Source organism: Gasterosteus aculeatus, chromosome 21 (assembly GCF_964276395.1).
Source record: "Gasterosteus aculeatus chromosome 21, fGasAcu3.hap1.1, whole genome shotgun sequence".
Classification (NCBI taxonomy): Eukaryota; Metazoa; Chordata; class Actinopteri; order Perciformes; family Gasterosteidae; genus Gasterosteus; species Gasterosteus aculeatus.
This window is the reverse complement of record NC_135708.1, coordinates 19,960,607-19,978,132: the sequence shown is the minus strand read 5'-3', so window position 1 is coordinate 19,978,132 and position 17,526 is coordinate 19,960,607. Positions and strand designations below refer to the sequence as shown.

The 17,526-nt window shown below is 51.8% G+C and overlaps 1 protein-coding gene across 1 annotated transcript in view; it reads left to right on the top strand.

Annotated features, from left to right (window-relative positions):
* drosha (drosha ribonuclease III) overlaps positions 1–17,526 on the top strand; it is a 41,929-nt gene that overhangs the window by 9,262 nt on the left and 15,141 nt on the right. Inside the window, exons 14-20 of the mRNA XM_078096966.1 lie at positions 707–835; positions 4,834–4,972; positions 5,078–5,138; positions 5,455–5,514; positions 7,287–7,386; positions 9,588–9,690; positions 14,456–14,526. Of these exons, the coding sequence (XP_077953092.1) occupies positions 707–835; positions 4,834–4,972; positions 5,078–5,138; positions 5,455–5,514; positions 7,287–7,386; positions 9,588–9,690; positions 14,456–14,526 (663 nt within the window). The remainder of the gene's footprint in view (positions 1–706; positions 836–4,833; positions 4,973–5,077; positions 5,139–5,454; positions 5,515–7,286; positions 7,387–9,587; positions 9,691–14,455; positions 14,527–17,526) is intronic.

Genomic DNA, 17,526 nt, shown 5'->3' with positions numbered 1-17,526 from the left:
GTCCGGAGCCCGTCGGCGCAGCTTTTGTTAATTGGCTGCTTAACCGGGCCCCATGAGTGTGGCCCCCCCCCCCCCCCTCCCTCCTCCCTTCACACACGATGGCCCCGGGCCTTTTCGTGCTCAACCCTCCCCGATAGCACTAATTAAAACATGCACGCCCCCCCCCTCCTCCCCTCGCGTGGTGGCACGGGGGTTAATGTGTGTACAGCAGCCTTTTGCTACAGTTTGTCCCCCCGCCGGGGGCCCGTGATGAGGCTCCTCTAATGATCCCCCGGATGGGAATTTGCTGACCGCTTTCTTCTCTTTTCCTGCCGCCCGCCCTCACTCTCCATGCCTCCCCTCCTCCCCCCCCCCCTCCCGACCCCCACTACGCTTTTCTTTCACTCCGTCCAACTTTTCCTCTTAACGTATGTGGGTCAGAGGCGGCCGTCGGTGTCCGTCCGAATGTAAGTGTGTCAACACGACGAGATGGGCTTCGATTGGCCGGATTCCTCCTCTCTGTCACAGCGCAGGGATTGGGTTTTTGATTATTTCATCTCTGTGTTGCAGAGCACCACTTAATAAATAATGACTGGCTGATTGATTTCTCTCTTCTTCTTTTTTTTTTTTTTGCACCGTCTCTCCATCACACTGGATGCTTTCCTGATGTTGTCTCCCTTCACCGTCTCCCCTTGTTGCCAATCAGTATTTTTCATTTTCTTAAACCGATCCTGTGTGTCCTCCACAGCACGCCATGATGCTGCCCGTCCTCACCCACCACATCCGCTACCACCAGTGTCTGATGCACCTGGATAAGCTCATCGGCTACGTCTTCAAGGAGCGCTGCCTCCTTCAGGTGAACGCACAGCCCATGTGAATCCACGCCACCCCCCCCCTCCCCCCCACTGACCCTGGGCGTGTTATTTAAAGGCTGGCATAGCTGATAACTCACACGATGGATACAGGGAGGCAAATCCCCTGCTGCTGTTTTGGTTGCACAGTCTCTGTTGGAGACAGGGAAAAAGAAAAGTCAACATTTGGTGCAGAGGCTTCTCGGGATCTGGGAGGGGGGGGGGCAGCGGCCGCCTCATTACCGGCCCTTTCCCCCTCTGCAGGGGGGAGTTCAGGTGGAAAGCCGCGGCTCAGCACTCGGCTGAGGTAACCCACACGCCGGCCTGAGTCACATCTCTGCAACCAGCAGCTCGGCTCCGCTGTGACAGTAGTGAGGACAACAACAGCCTTCTGCTGTAGTGCCCCCCCCCCCCCCCATTCCCACCCCTCCCTCCGTCAGGTTCGCAGCCTCGAGCTCCGCGCTCTCCGAGAAAGGCCCCGCGGCGGCCTCCAGCCGTATTGAAGAGCTGTCATAACCTGATACATTAGAAATCAATGTGTTGTAACCCGTACATAGTTAAGAAGAGGAAGGATCTATTAAGACTGTGTCGGTGTGTGTGTGTGTGTGTGTGTGTGTGTGTGTGTGTGCGTTTATACGGGACATTTGCCCTTATCGATCAACAATTTGGCTTCCCGTCGTTCGTATAAAGACGACCTGTCGTTACGAGCGCTAAAAGGGAACCGGCGACCCGCCGGCGACCTTTCGACAGAGCTGCAGCAGCTCCTCCCATCCGCCATGACGCCCGCCCGGGCTCGACATCGCCGCCCCTCTGGGAGAAGTCGATGGTTTGGCCCCTCCCCCCCGCCCCCTTTCTCGTTTGATTCCTTCGTTCACCCGAAAGAGACAAAAAGCAACAATTTGTTTGATCACGGCGCCTCGCCTCCAGGCTTCTGCAGTGTGTGTCTGTCTGCATCGCAATTCTATGCGCTGAGGTGCTAATGCTGTGTGTGTGTGTGTGTGTGTGTGTGTGTGTGTGTGTGGTGTGTAGGGGGGGGCGAGGCTGTCAGCAGTCAACCACTACTGGGACTGAAATGGCCAAAGCAAGGGAGCCGTCATTGCTGGGCTTTACAGCAGCCTGCCAACTATTGCATGCGCACACACACACACACACACACACACACACACTCTCTCTGTCTAGATGGGTTTGGACAGAGCGGCTGCGATGCAAGTTGTGAGTGCAATGGTGCTTGTTCAGACGGCCCCCTCCGAGTCAGAACTGATTTCCGATCGGCCATCTCTCCCCCTTCTGTCGGGATGATGCCCAGCGTGCTTTCATACATGTATAACCTTGGGGGGGAGGGTGGAGGGGGGCGATCACTCTGTGATTTTATTTTTTATGAATCGTGCTTTGAGTTCGGGTACGTCCGGGTAAATTGAATCCTCCTCAGAGCACCAGGTCGGGGTTGTGAGGCGATATGGATTTCACTCTGATTACCAGTGAAGTTTATCTCAGTAGATTAACTGGGCATTTAAAGCTTTTAACTTACTTTGTCCTCCTTTTGGTTTGGGCTTCTATCCAGAGCTCTCTGGCGGTTGCAGCTGTTTTTGCGCGGTTTTGCACCGTTAGCTTCTAGCCGCCGCCACGTTGGCAAGTGTGTCCAAATCTTTGACCGGCGCTCTTCCTCCACGGAGGAACAAAGACCCCGGCCTTCATCGTTTGGAAAAGTTACGTTTGGATTCCAAGATGGAGATTTGGGCACCAGCTCTAGAAGTTAATGAGCCGCTCCTCCATTAAAGGATCACATTTTTTCCCCGCGCCGAGATGAAAGCGGCCCGTCGCCCGCGACGTTGGCGGGCCGGCTGGCGGCGCGCTGCCGTAATGTTTTAATGAACGCACATTTGTGAACGCCGCGAGCAGAACGCGTGTTGTCAATGTTTAATCGCCGAGCCGTAAATCAATGGCAGCTTGACTTGCAGCGACGTACCTGCTGATCCCCTCAAGGGTGGAGATGTGAGGCAACGGAAACCTCAGCCGGAGCCCCCCCCCCCCCCCCCCCCACACCAACCCCCCCCCCGGCTAGAGAGGAAGACCCTTTGAAGCTCCCCTTCTGAGAGCCTCCCCGTTAAACATTTCACATTTAAAACATGAGGGGGGGGGCTTTGGTTTACTGCCTCCACATGCTCCTGCATCCCCACATCCAGGAGACCCTCATACCCCCAGCCCCCCCCCCACCACCCCCCTCTCACTTGTGACCCATGCTAACAGGACGAGAGGCATCACAGAGGATCTCATAATTCACCCGTACAAGTCCTCGCCCCCCCTCCGACACCGCTGCCTGCTTTTGTTTGTATGACTGCAGAGTGCAGTTATTTTTGTTTGTTTTTCGTTATTCATGGGGGGGGGGGGTGCTTGCCCGGCGGGGGCCCAGAGGAACATTTTAAAGACTTAAAATATTTGCTTTCTGAGCAGACGTTTTCGTTTTTCAAAGATATTTTTTCAATGGGTACATCACAGCATCACAGGTGAGCTTAACACTCAATAGCCCCGCCCCCCTCTCATCCCCCCCCTCCCCCCCATGGGCTTCTTTACTGGGTCACCATGGTAACACTGCTGGGGGGGCGGGTTGAAGAGCGCCCTCCCCCAGTCCCGTCAGCTGAGCGATTTATTCCCAAAATCCAAAACCTCGGATACTTCACGCACCCCCCCCCCCCCCGCGGTGTTTACCGAGTAGCTCACGTGTTGTTCTTGATGCGAGTGGTGGGGGGCTGTGTAGTCGTGTCTTACATCGCACAACGGGGGTTTGGGGGGGGGTTGAAAGGATTGTTGTTGTTTTTATTTATATTTCTTATCAAACTGTCAGCGCGGCGCTGAGAATCGCTGGATTCCTGCTCGTGTTGCGTCAAACAACCGTCTCTCTCTCTCTCTCTCTCTCTCTTCTTCTGGCTGCAGGAAGGAAGAGAAGCTGAATTACACGGCTACAAAGCTGAAGGCCTCTTGAGCAACTATAAATATTGAAACCTCTCTGTTAACGCTTTACATACATATGTCATTGGAGCTTGAAATTGATTTGAAGTTGGCTGAAAAGAGACAAGCATTTTGAAAAGCAAGCGCGGGGGGGGGAAGTCAGAGTCTTCTTTTTTCACTGAGATTAACATTCTCCTAATGTAAGATTGATAAAGGCTCGACATTTCTTACTGAGCACCATCTCTCCTCCCGGCACGCCGCTTCTCGTCCTCGTCTCAAACAAACTAATGCGTTTCCTTCAGGCTGATTCTGCCTGAAATTCCCTCTTTTGACTCTCTTTACAGGTTTGAAAGTTTAAGCCGTTTATTTCCATACAGACAACTTAACTGTGACAAAGTGCCCCCCCTCCCCCCCCTCCCCCATCGCTCTCCTCCCTGGCTCACCTAAGTGCAGCTCCCTCTCTTCTCTCGCTGTGAGCGATTGCTGATCCCGGGTCGTTACAATGATTTGCTTTCTCCGGCGTCACCGTTTGTAATTAGTAATTAAGAGGAGAGGGTTCGCCGAGGCTCCGAGGGGGTCGGGGCCGCGCCGCCGACGTCTAAACGTTGTCGCTTTGGTATTTTTAACAGCCCAGTGTCACACATTTGGCCGAGGGGGGGGGGGGGGGCGTTTAAAATGTGCGCGACATTCCACCTCCTCTGTCCTTGGACCTTTGCAAAGGAAAAGGAAAAAGGAAGGAGCCTCTGAAAGATGTGTCACCAGGAACTAAGTCCCCAGCGGCTCTGGACTCGTACCAGGAAGTAAAAGCCCGTCTCGCCGCTTCCTGTTTGCATTCTAACTGCGTTGGAAGAACCGTGCAGGTTTGGTTAAATGAGGCTGTTAACCGAAATAGTGGCTTTTTTTTCCCCTGTGTCAGACGTGTGGCACGCTGATGTTGGGAAGCAGATGTGGAATGAGAGACAGGAAGTGCAGCACAGGACCCACAGGAACGAAAGACCAGGGGGATCCCTGATAATGGTCCTGTGCTAGATTTACTAATCCGTCTCCTCTCCTCAAGCTGGCCATGACGCACCCCAGTCACCACCTCAACTTCGGCATGAACCCCGATCACGCCCGAAACTCCCTCTCCAACTGCGGCATCCGCCAGCCCAAGTACGGCGACAGGAAGGTCCACCACATGTACATGAGGAAGAAGGGTGGGTCCCTGCTTTTTGTGTCCCTTCTAAATGTCAAATGACCCCTCGGTGTCCCCTCAAAGCTCACCTCACCTCACCTGGGGTGGTGATTTTTGTGTTTTCCAGGGATCAACACCTTGATTAACATCATGTCTCGGCTGGGCCAGGATGACCCGTCCCCCTCCAGGTAGGCTGCCCGCGGGCACGTGTTCTGTTGCACATGCTAGCGCCGGCCGGCGGGGGCAATCACAGGGGCGATGGTGGTGATTAATCGGCCCGGCGGGCCCCGCTGACAGGGAAATTAACTTGAGCTGTGAGTCCCAGGGGGAAGAAACCAGCTCATTTGAACTACTTATTATCAGACGCCAGCCACTGTTGTTGTCGGAGCGCTGATCGGGTCAGCAGCTGTGTGTGTGTGTGTGCCCGAAAGTATTCTCCTACATTTGCCACTTCCCACAACTGTCCTCACATCTCCCCCCCCCCCCTTCCTGCCCCTCCCCCAGGATCAATCACAACGAGAGGCTGGAGTTCCTGGGCGACGCCGTCGTCGAGTTCCTCACCAGGTGAGAAAGCGCCTTTTGTTGTCTTTGACGGACGCAAACGCTAATTGAAGCCGACGGCAAGCACCCCCCCCCCCCCCCCCAACTCCCCTCCCCCGCGCCTCCCGCCGGAGTGACCCCATCACTCCACTTCTCTCTCTCTCTCTCCTCGCATTGTGTACACGTCCCCTGTCAGTCACAACCCGGCTCATCTCCATACCTTCAACTCTTTCAAGACAGTGATTTACTGGTAATTGGAACTAGGATAAAAGCCCCCCCCGCCCCCCTTTTTTTTTTTTTTTTTTAACGGCCTGAAATTCTCCGTGACAACTTGCAATTAGCTGTCCTGACTGCTGTCTGGATTGCTGACTGTGTTATTGACTCCCAGGTGAGTGTGGACTTTGCTGCTCAGCACAGTGCTAATTATGTGCAGCTATTATTAATATCAGACTCCTCCACCTCCTCCAGGTGGATGTTGCTCCACCAACACGCAAGTAAAAAAGGCCACGGGCTGCAGGAGGGAGGGATACATGTTTACCTGACTCGCATTCGACCAACAGGCACATCTTCTACCACCAAAATCAAATTGGTAATCCCCCCCCACCCCCCCCATTTAGGAGCGGGATTAGATGTTAATGGGATCCGACACTGGGCTGCACAGGACGCTGCTTCAGCTCCTTATGCAACAGTGTGACAAGCTTCTGCATCCCCTCTTTGACTGTTAGCGTCTGACGGGGCACGCTGGGCTGCGCTCCGGCCCTCTGAATTATTTATCAGCTGCTTAAATGGCTGCGGCCTCGTGCGCCTCAGAGGCTATCTGCGCCGCCGCTGTCCAGCCAGCAGAGTGTTGGGCTCATTTGAGGAGCCCCGACACGGGGAGTCAGTGTTGGACACGCGGGGGGGTCGTTTGTAATCCTTCTTCTGAAAAGCTTATTATTTCATAGAAAGGAGTTTAGGAAGTTCATGAAGGTCGATCTATGAATAGATGCAAGCGATTGAACAATTAATGACGAGTCAGAGATTAGCTTCTCTTTCGCTACGCTATCTCCTACAGGATCTGCAGCATTACATCTGCGCTGGCATTAGCCAACATGGTGCACGTGATGAACGGACCCCGGCTGAGCTCCAGTCCCGACGGTCACTTACTGACCCGTTGATGACCCACGTCGTCATGTTTCAAGGCAGATCTCTTTGCGGTTTAAAGAATAGAACGGGAGGATCCAGTACCTGAGGTCGGGTTAGTCTCTCTCAGCCCACTCGTCGGATTATTGTCCATCACACTTGAGTGCTGTGTATTGTACTTTTGTTCTTCCACCAAGATCAGAAGCCCCCGATAGATGGACCTCTCGTGAATTTGGAAAACAGAACGCCACCTGCTTCCCTCTCTGCATTGATTAGGAATGACTGAATTAAATGGCCTGTTTTAATTCAAATGAAATCAAATGACGCGGTGCGGTGAGGGACACGCCGGGCCGTAATGAATGTGGAACCCGCTCGCCCAGAACCCAGCTGTGGAACCGCTGGAGCGTCTGCGGACATTTTGGGGCTCCAACGCGTCCCTGGAGAGGCTGGAAAATCTCCGGGAAATTAACCAGGTGGTCTCGGCCCAAATTGGTCGAAGGCGAATTAAACTAATATCCGACTGCGTTCTGACAAAGTCGCACACCCACTTTCCCACAATGTCGTTCTCTTTCAGTGGATTTTGTCATGATGTCATGTTTTTCTTCCACGAGAAGTTAAAGCCGTGTGAATAATACAGTGAGGGTTCTAATGAGTTCTCCTGTCTCTGCCCACAGTGTCCACCTGTACTACCTGTTCCCCGGGCTCGAGGAGGGCGGCCTGGCCACCTACAGGACCGCCATCGTGCAGAACCAGCACCTAGCCATGCTCGCCAAGGTGAACCCACCCAGCCGATGGGAGTTTCTTTGCACCTCCCCGTTACCACTTAGCTTCTTTCTGAGGGGGCGGCGAGGGAAACGAGTCATTTTGTTTCCTACCGGGTTGTTTTTTTTGCGTGTTTTCTTTGGCCCCATGTTTGTAATTGGAGTTAAAAGGAGGCAGTTTTGGAGGACTGAACTAGTGCGGCTGGGGCCCCCGTGGGGCCCCTGGAAGTCTTCCTGAACGCCTCTCCAGTCCCTCCTTCCCTCGCTGGCGGCGTCGTACAGCCAAGCCGCGCTCACTGGCACGTTGGTAAAGAACCCAACAATAATCGTCCCGTGATGTGGAGAAAGCAATTAAAAACTTCAATCTTTCATGTCGCTCCCCGCTGAATACAAAGGAGCAGCCGCCCGAATCTGCATTAGTGCTGCGTAGCAGTTTGGCTTGTTTCAATTTGCCGCTCGCGCTAAAGTGAGTGTGATACAGGGTTCGACGCTGCCAAGTTGTTTACCGCGCTCCTCTAAAGCCGTCTGCTCAAGAACACTCGCAATTATCTTTAAAAAAAAAAAAAAAAAAAGCAACAACAACTATCTTCAGCGAGCAAACGCCGGCTTCCACCACTTCACTGCGGAGGCTTAAAAGTCAGAGCGGGTTCCCTCTGAGTTGGAGTGTTTATGAATCGTGATTTAATTTGTGTGTGCGACCACGGGGGGTAAAGGAGAGGGGGGGTACCACCAACCGTTATCAGGCGTAATTAAATAGCACCCTGACTGTTTCTTTTTCGTCTGTGCCGCCCTGCCAGTAAAATCTAGTCGGCCTCTTTAGACGAATAGTTGCAGAAAGTTTTTCTGACCAAAGTACGCACATTCCGCTACTTATACTCACATTTGTATAATAATAATAATAATGTATTATTAGTCTGAGATAAAGGGTAAAACTACACAATAGCGACCTTGTGCAAATGACCCTTTGTGATTGGATGGATGTTTTTATTTGGGCCCGCCTTCACAGGATCACTGTGTGAATAAGCCGGTGGCTTTATTGTCCAATTAAATGCTGCTCAGTTTTGAGGATGTATGCGACAACCGTCTCCGCGTGGAGCCGTGTTACGTGATGCTCCAACGCATCCATCAAACGGCTATCACATAAATCAGGTGGCGTAAGGACGCTCAAGGTTCTGCTGGAAAGAAACACGATAAATAAAGCTACTTAGAAGGAGGCAAAACTAAAAGTCAGGAAGGCACTTTGTCTCTGGTGTGTATAGACAGGAAACTGTACACGGCTCCAAGTAGGACCTCCATATCTAAGGAAATATTAATATCATGGGATAATACAGATATCGTAGATTTCCTCTTAATTCCCACCACCTCACTCGTGTTTTGAGAGGAATTTGTCGAAAATGAGATCATCCCAATAATTTTGTGATTTGGAATTATTCCAGCCACAATATTCAAGTAGTGAAAAATCTGATTCTCTGACGATCATAACCGCAGGTGTGTGGTGGTACAAGACTGGATGGAGTTCATTTAGCTTAACATACAGTTGAATATATTTTCACTTGTTCAATAGAAGCATTCCCACGGGTGGAGGTTGTTTGAGAATAAGTGTAATAACACGCGTAGCACAGCGATAAACAGGACGTCGGATGCAGTCATTGTAATTCTAATTGACTTATTTAAAAGTGAGCAGCAGCCTGAATGAATTGATGTGGATCTTTGTGTCTTTTGGACGTCATGACGCCGGATGGCAGCTGAGCTTAAAGCCCACTTCTCTTTATTCGTACTTATAGAAAAACACACAGAACGAAGGTCACCACTGTTCTATTTCACAATTTATCTGGGGATTATCTAGCGTGTCGGTCTCTGTGCGTGTGCGCGCTAGTGTAGCTTCGTGCACGTGTGTGAGCGGTTTCCTCCTGTGCCGGCTTAGTGCATCATGCCACAGCTGGACCACACATGGGCACATCTGTCAGTGCCATGAAGTAGAACCTTTTCCAGCAAGGGCAGGCAATCTTTTTCATTTCCCCTGAGTTTTTATCTCACCCCTCTCCCCCACTCCCCCCGCCACCCCTTTGTTTTCCATAGACAGCCAATGAAAATGCACCACACCCCCCAAAAAAAGGCTATTACTTTTTCAAGAGGCCATTACTGGGGTGTCGGAGGCGGCGCACTGATATCAATGCATTTGTCTTCTTTTTTTTATTTTTTTTTATTTTTCAGAAACTGGAGTTGGATCGCTTCATGCTCTACGCTCACGGGCCGGACCTGTGCCGGGAATCGGACCTGCGACACGCCATGGCCAACTGCTTCGAGGCTCTTATTGGTGAGATTCCCCCGGATAAGAAAACGAGTGACACAAGTAAATGTGTTCTAGGAGGGACGGATTTACATGCAATGAAACCCACGGCTGTACAACACAAGCAGAGGGGTCGTGTGCGTGTGCGTGTGCGTGTGTGTGTGTGTGTGTGTGTGTGTGTGTGTGTGTGTGTGTGTGTGTGTGTGTGTGTGTGTGTGTGTGTGTGTGTGTGTGTGTGTGTGTGTGTGTGTGTGTGTGTGTGTGTGTGTGTGTGCGTGTGTCTCCCATCAGACCCGTGGAAACATTACGCAACTTTATTGGTCTTAAGAGGCGTGGTTTGACCTCTGGCTGGACAAGCAGCTCCCAGAGCAGTTCATCACACACACACACACACACACACACACACACAAACTCGGCCCATCAAGCTGAGCCCCGGCCCCCGAGTCTGCAGCTTTTCCTCATCTTTGCTCATCGTATCACCATCTTGATTGAAGCAGTTCAGCCATTTCTTCCCTCCCCCTGATACAGGAAGTGTGTACACACACAAGTGTACACACACACACACACACACCGAATGGATGCGCACAAGTGGCGTCTGATGCTGCCTGTCTTTCTTTTACTGCGACTTTTGTCATCCTCATTTTTTTTTCTTTTAGCTTGAAAGCCTCCTTAAAGACTTCAAATCTCCGCCCCCTCCTCTCTTTAAGCCCCTCCCCCCTCCTGTGATCTAGAGTTCGGGCTCTACCAGGTCATGTCACTCTGTCGTCCCCTCACCCCGCAACCTTCTCACCGAATCCAGGGCGACCCCCCCCCCTCGCCATCAGATCAGATGACAGAGACGTCAAAAAAATAAAACGCCACTTTCCCAAAAAGCAGCGGAAAAAGAAAAGCCGACGGCACCTGCAGACAACGCCGGCCTTTCTTTCTCTTCTCCATGCAAGCGGTTTGCTCCTGTGACGGAAGGCGGCGCGCCCGCTCTCTGTCCGCGCGGCCCCCGGCGCATCGCTCTGACGGCGTCCCCCCCCCCTGACCTTCTGTTTTATTTGTTTCCCGGCCGCGGTGACCGTTGGACCTGGGCTTTGCTGGAAGTGGCGGATAATCTCCTGCTTTGCATGGGCAGAGCTTCTTCCTCGGAGAATGTGTCTATCTCCTAAACCCCGAGGCAGGTCTCTTACTCCAGACGGGTTGGGGGGGGGGGGGTTAGAGGAACGGAAAGCAACGGCATCTGCAATGCAAATGACTGGCCTGCACCCTGAATAATTCAAAGTGCTGAATGGAAAGCTCGCTTTTCTGATCCCTTGTCATTAACTTCTGCCGGAGAGAGCCATTCTCATTTGGGCTTCTTTTGCCCCCCCCCCGCCGCCACCCCCCTCTCACCCTTTTCCCTCTGTAATTTCGCTCTCGCCCACTTCTCTACCTCTTCGTCTTTGGAAAGCGCCTCCTCTCCCGTCCCTGCGTATTCACTGCAGCCTGGCGCGCCTGTTGCCCTCTCAGGGCCTCTCCGCCGATAAGCCCCGTCGCTTCCTTCCTACCGGAGTGTCTGAAAAGAATCGAGAGGAGGAGGAGGAGAAGAAGAAGAAGAAGAAGAAAGCGGCCCCACTCTGTTTTTATGGCCCTAATTTCCTTGTACAGTTGATCTGTGGATTATGCGCTGGCAGCAGCCATGGGGGATACAGATGGTGAACCCTTTGTGAGGCCCTTCTCTAAGCTCTTCCTATTAAAAGAACGGAGAGAAAGGATTATCTCCCACTTGCTGAATATCAGATTCCCGCACAATGCAGCCGGTGTATTCATCGCTCCCTTTGTTAATTGCTGCGACGGTAGCGGCGGAGTTGGTTTTCTTACGCGAACACTCTTTTATTTTTTTGTTTCTGCATCTCGACACAACCGCCCCCCCCCCCCCCCCTCCCCGCTCCAGGCTTGAGTTTTCTTTTTTGGAAAAGTAAGATGTTTGATGTCACAATGCACTCAGCCCGCCTTTGTCAGCGCTGTAGTGTGAATTATATTTTCCTGTTTTTTTTTTTTTTAAATTCATTTCTTTTGGTTTCGTTTATTTTTCGTCCTTTTTTTTATTTTTATCAATGTGTTGCTTTCTGCGTCCGTCTGCCGCTTCGGCCCCCGTCGGGCCGGGAGGGAGCGGCTTAATATATTATTTGATGGATTAGAGCCAGAGCGTTTTTGAATAATTCATTCTAGGTTATTAATGTGACTGTCAGCCGCTGGTGTTTCATATGCCCCTGACTCCGGGTTTTTATTGGTCACTGAAAGGCACAGCCATTGGAATTCTACTCTCAAACATAACGGTGTACGGCCTGCGTTACAGCCGCTGACAGATGTGGAGATTCATTAGCGGCTGGCCTTTCTCCGGCCGCGAGTGATGCCCCCGACTCGGCGCCGCATGAAAACTTGGTTTGAGTTTGTAAACTGACCGCGGTTCTCACCACGAGGCTCCTCGCCCGTTTCAAAGTTGTCGATACTCATTAACTAATCTCCGAGGAATGCTGTAAAGGGACGTTTCTATCAGAATAGTGAATAAGTCATCCTACTTGACCTAATTGGAGTGCAAGTGCACTTAAGTTTTAGGAGCTCAAGTACTTTCTTGAGTTGGTCGTTGGCAGTCGCCCTTTCATCTATTCAAAAACTGATTTTGACCATGGTTACCGCGGCAACGAACAAAGCATGGGGCGGCTACCATTTAGCCTGAAGAAGAGCTGCTCACGTTTCCCTGCCGCTCTCAATACGGCATTCAGATCCAGCGATGTGACCAGAGCACCGCGGACCGGCTGGATGAGCTGCAGAGAGCGCGTGCGCGTGTGAGCGTGTGCGTGGGCGGAACACAGATCTGCGGTTAATGATTGCGGCGGATTGCATCGCTTTGGGGCACGCTTTTTTTTTTGTGCACGGACAGCCCGCCTTGTCGAGCGCGTTCTCGCTAGATTTAAGTGCACATCTCGGCGTCTTCATCAACGGCCCTTTTTGATTGACACCAAAGGTGTTGCTTTGAGATGCTTTTTCAAGTCCCTCGAGGCGCTGCCGGTTCCTCCCGTCCTCGCCGCCTCCATCACACCTTCTCCTTCCTCTCGGAAACAAGTTTTGAAAATCTATTAAGGAGTAAGAAAAAAAAAAAAGTTTGAGTTACAACGGCTTCAAGGTACTCGCATAATCGGCTTTGTCATCAAAACATGAAGAAATCTGTCTCCCCATCGTCTGCGGTAAGAAGTCCCTCCTCCCCCCAGCTGGTCCTCAGGGGAAACATCTGCTGCGTGGAGAACTGACGTCCACATGATGCTCAGAGCTGAGGCTTAACATCGTGGGATTTACCCCCCGCCGCCGCCTCTGGAGCCTCCTGGAGTCAGCCTCCTGAAACCACTGCAAGGGGTGGAGGAAACTTCTGTGGGAGGGGGGGGGGGTCCTCATACCTCCACGATTTGAATGAGATATGTCCTCTGGCTTTGGCCCCAAATCCAGCAGCTACTTTCATTCTTTTACCACTCAACTAGATTTGCATTTGGAAGGTCCTTAAATGAGCGAGAGCCCGGGACTTGCCAAAGTAGCTGCCGGGGTGAAACAAAGTTGTCAGACTTAATCAAATTTTCACCAGCATTTAGCCAATGGCTGCTGGTAATCTCCCCCCTCGTTGTAAAGCAAAGGGCATGCAAGGCACACTGAGTGGGATTGCGTTTGTTTGTGTTTGTGCTCGGTGGTCTGTTTGTATTTCTTTATGGTGTCTGTTATGTGGACTGCATCTTCTGTGTGTGTGTGTGTAAATGGCCTGTTAGCCATCTGAAAGCAGTTTCCCTCCCCAGATGATGAATCCCTCATATGTTTTTGATGTCGTCCATGAAAGCCGTTTGCGCATTTAGACTTTGCAGCCGCGGCCGCGCAGCCATTTCCACCGGCTCATTTATGCACATAATAAAACCCTCTGCACTATTGTACGCACTATTGTATACCCAATCTGCCAGGTGGTTATTGCTTTCTAAATTGAATGAGCCCCCCCCCCCCCCTCACCCTCCCTAAGTGTGATGGTTCCAAGTTGTACGCAGCTTAGAGGCACCGAGATAGTTCCACTGATTTTAGTGGGAAAGAGACAAAACAACAAAACGCACAAAGGAGCGTTGACTCGTGCGAAGCAGCCGAGTGTAGCAGCCGAGTGAGCAGAGGGACGAGTCATTGTAGAAGAGTTTCTTCTGCTCTCTGCAGCCTGGACCAACCCTGCAGTGAATTTCTTTCTTTGTGTGATATCTTTTGTGTGTGTGTGTGTGTGTATATTTTTTTTAAATCTCTTTTTCTTCTCAGAATTGAATTCATTGTGTTTGTTGCGTGGACACGTGCACCGATAAGTCATGCCGTGTGAGCGTGTGGGGGCGACACACATGCAGGACAACGTGCCGTCCGTGGGCCTGAACCTGTGGTTGTGCGTGTTGTTGTGTTTTTTTTTTCCGGGCCTACTCAAACCAGAACATGTGACTCAGTTTGTGTGTGTGTGTGTGTGTGTGTTTTTTTTTTTTTTCCTCCCGCCGCGCTGACGCAACGATCCGCTCCACCTTCTCCACGGGAAGCCCCGAGGTCACTTCACCTCCAGAAAGCAATAAAAACGCACTGCTACCTTTATTAAAGTGATCATAACTCATTGCCGGGGTCAATTAATTTACGTTTTCCACTACGGCTGCAGGTGTGACACGTCTCGCACCTGCAGCCCCCCCCCCCGGCCCCTGCAGGTCTGTGTGCGTTGTGCACTGGGTGCTGTTGGTCTGGTCCTCATGCAGGCCTTGTTTCCTCTGTGTTTCAGGTGCTGTGTACCTGGAGGGGGGCTTGGACGAGTCCCGGCAGCTTTTCGGCAGACTGCTTTTCAAGACCGAGGTAACCGCGTGTGTCGCTCTTTGTCTTCCTCGCCTCCTTTTTACATTTGTTCAAACCCACGCGCTTGATATTTTCTGGGAAACGGGCACATTTTGCGCTCAGAAACCACGAGATCTCGCAAAGAAATCTCTCTTCGCCCCCCCCCCAGCCCCCCTCCCCGCCCTCCGCCGCTTCAGACCGGCGGCTCATCGAGCGTCCGCTGATGTGCACAAAGCCAAAACAATATCACAGAGAAACAGAAGACTCGGGATGAAGCCATTGCGTGTATATTTAGTGCGATGGAGCGGAGGTGTGGAGCGGTTCGCTCGGCCAGGACACCTGCTATTGTTTGCGAGTGTGTGTGTGTGTGTGTGTGTGTGTGTGTGTGTGTGTGTGTGTGTGTGTGTGTGTGTGTGTGTGTGTGTGTGTGTGTGTGTGTGTGTGTGTGTGTGTGTGTGTGTGTGTGTGTGTGTGTGTGTGTGTGATCAGCGGGCGTGAATAATTGATGAACGGATGAGTATTTGCATTTATCTTGGCCAGGAAGCGTTATGAGTCAATTAGACGAGCCGGCGGCACGTCTTCGTGTGCAGCAGCAGGCCGCGCTCTTAATTGGGCGGGGAGGGTGGCGTCGGAGGTTCTGATTGCCGATCAGAATCCTGCTAACGTCTTTGGAAAAACGAAGCAGCCCGTGGGGTCAATATCAAGTCTTATTTAATTTGAATCAAATGCCATTTGTTTTCTTCTTCAGAGTTGAAGACAAACGATGCGACGAATCATTCTGCTTCACTTTAAAAAGGTTTTTACTCACAGTCGCCTCCCTTTGATGGAGTGTTTGTTCCCGGGTGGAGAGCCGGAGCGTCCTTGGTTTTCCTTTTTACCGTCGTCCTCCTGGTCGTAAAGCCAAGGTCTTCACTCGCGTGGCGGTGAGAGAGTTCCTTGAAAAGAGAGACTTTACAAGGAAGCAGCCGAAAGAGATCCGCGACATTTGACGCGAGGTTCTCGTGGAGGACAGTGCAGCGACTGATGGAGGCAGAGGGCGGAGTAAACCCCCCCCCCTCCCCACCGAGCCCAACACGGAGACAAAAGAAAAACACGCACTCGCAAACAAACTTCCACTTCTAATGCTAAATAAAGCGCCGAGCACACTGACGTCCCTCGGGTCCAAAAAGATGGCTGCCGCTGTTTGTTTCATCGCTCGGGGAGACGACCGGAGAGAGAAAAAGTTTACGACATCAAATCCAGAGAGGAGTAACGAGCAGAGAAAAGATGGGGGGAGAAAAAGGGTGTGAATGTGGAATAAACCAAAGGAGATGATTTGTGTGATGTTAGATGAACTCGATCTCACTGTAAAGCTACATCACAGGACCTTTCATCAATGCTTAATGAGGATATTGAATTAAAAAGAGGGTTTAGAAGTGAGATCTGAAAAACAGCTCAACTCGTATGATCTCGTCAAAGGATGTGATCTGTGATCTTTGTTCTACTGACTCGCAGAGTCTCTTTGCGAGGGTGACGCGAGCACGGAGAAGGGAGAGGACAAACAACCCCCCCTCTGGATGATGCTTTTATCTACGCAGAGTGACCGGGGGACAATGGCTAACCGATTCGGACTAGGGGGCGGTTACCGTGGCGATGCGCTACATCGTTGCACCACGAGAGTCACAGTATTTACAGCGCAGAGCAAACCTGCAATATCACGCACTCAACTCTGGGCTCTAAGGGAGCAAGCGGGAGAAAAGGGACGACTTCACCTTTTTTAGTGGTGAAAACTGAGGATTGAAATAGTATTAACTACCCCCCCCCTCCTCCTCTCCTGCCCCCCCTGCTGAATCCTCCTGATGGCTGCTCTGTCACACAAAGCTGAGAGCAGACAGATGGCCGCCGACCAGAAAGCGAGCCAGGCCCGAGTCGGGTGGTCTGATGGAAGGCGGGTAGGTGGGGGGGTGAGGGAGGGGGGCAGGCAGACTGCAGAGATGGACGGACAGAAGGGCGAATCTTTCTGTATTTCTAGCACCATCACTCGAGGGTCTTCACAGGGCGGGTCACACAGCTGAGGGGGGCTCTCCGCTCCCCCTCATGAACTGAGCGGTCTGTGGGAGTGATGTTCCACCCCCGTCTCGTCTCCCCCTCCTCTTAGAGCTACCTAAGACAAAGCATGCCGTCTCCACCTCAGGAGTTTTTACATTCTCTATTTCTGTTATTCCGTAATTGGTGGTCTGGCATATTTCCGTCTTTCTTGTTTTTTCCGCCCCGCTCGTCACCTTTTTGCTGGCGCCGGTTTCCCCAAACGACTCCGTCCTGGGGAGGGAATCTGGCTTCGTTGCACTCAGAAGCCCGGAGGAAACAATGGATGCTAATTTGCTAATGATGTTATTGGGAAGGTTATTAAAGCGCCAGCGAGCGTCCTCTTCAGGCGGAGATGCTCGATTGCTCTTAACCTGGACGCAACAGCGCTGTCCCGAGGGGGTCGGTGGGGGGTCCGGGGGGGGGTCGGGGTTCTTTTGAGGAGCAATCATCATAATGAGGCCTTTATCAACACAGACGTGCAGAACAGCAGAGCTTAAACTGGTTGCCATGACCACACATGTGAAAGGCCGGCCGGGTCCTAACTCCGGCTTGTCTCTTTTAGAGGAACCTCCCATGGACACGAGTGAATGTTTCTGTCCTCCTACATGGACCACACGCCTCCACTTCTCCTTTCACTCGGCTGCTCTTTGCCCATTCAACCCCCCCTCCCTCCTCCCAGCATCCCTTGCTGTAGACATCTGAATGCTTTGTGTGTGACGACTACGACCAATATGTCCAACGCTTTTCTCTCCACTGTGTCCTTGATGCATTGAGAAATAAATCCTCCTCTCCATCATAATAAATCCAGTTCAGTGGAGTAAAAGTGACACGTCCACGGCCGGGCTTGCGTTTGTCTTTTTGATGAATTCAGTCATTTGATCATCATGCCGAGAGCCGGGAACAGCACGTTGGCATAATCAGGACACGCTGTCTTTATGTAGGTCTCCAGCATCT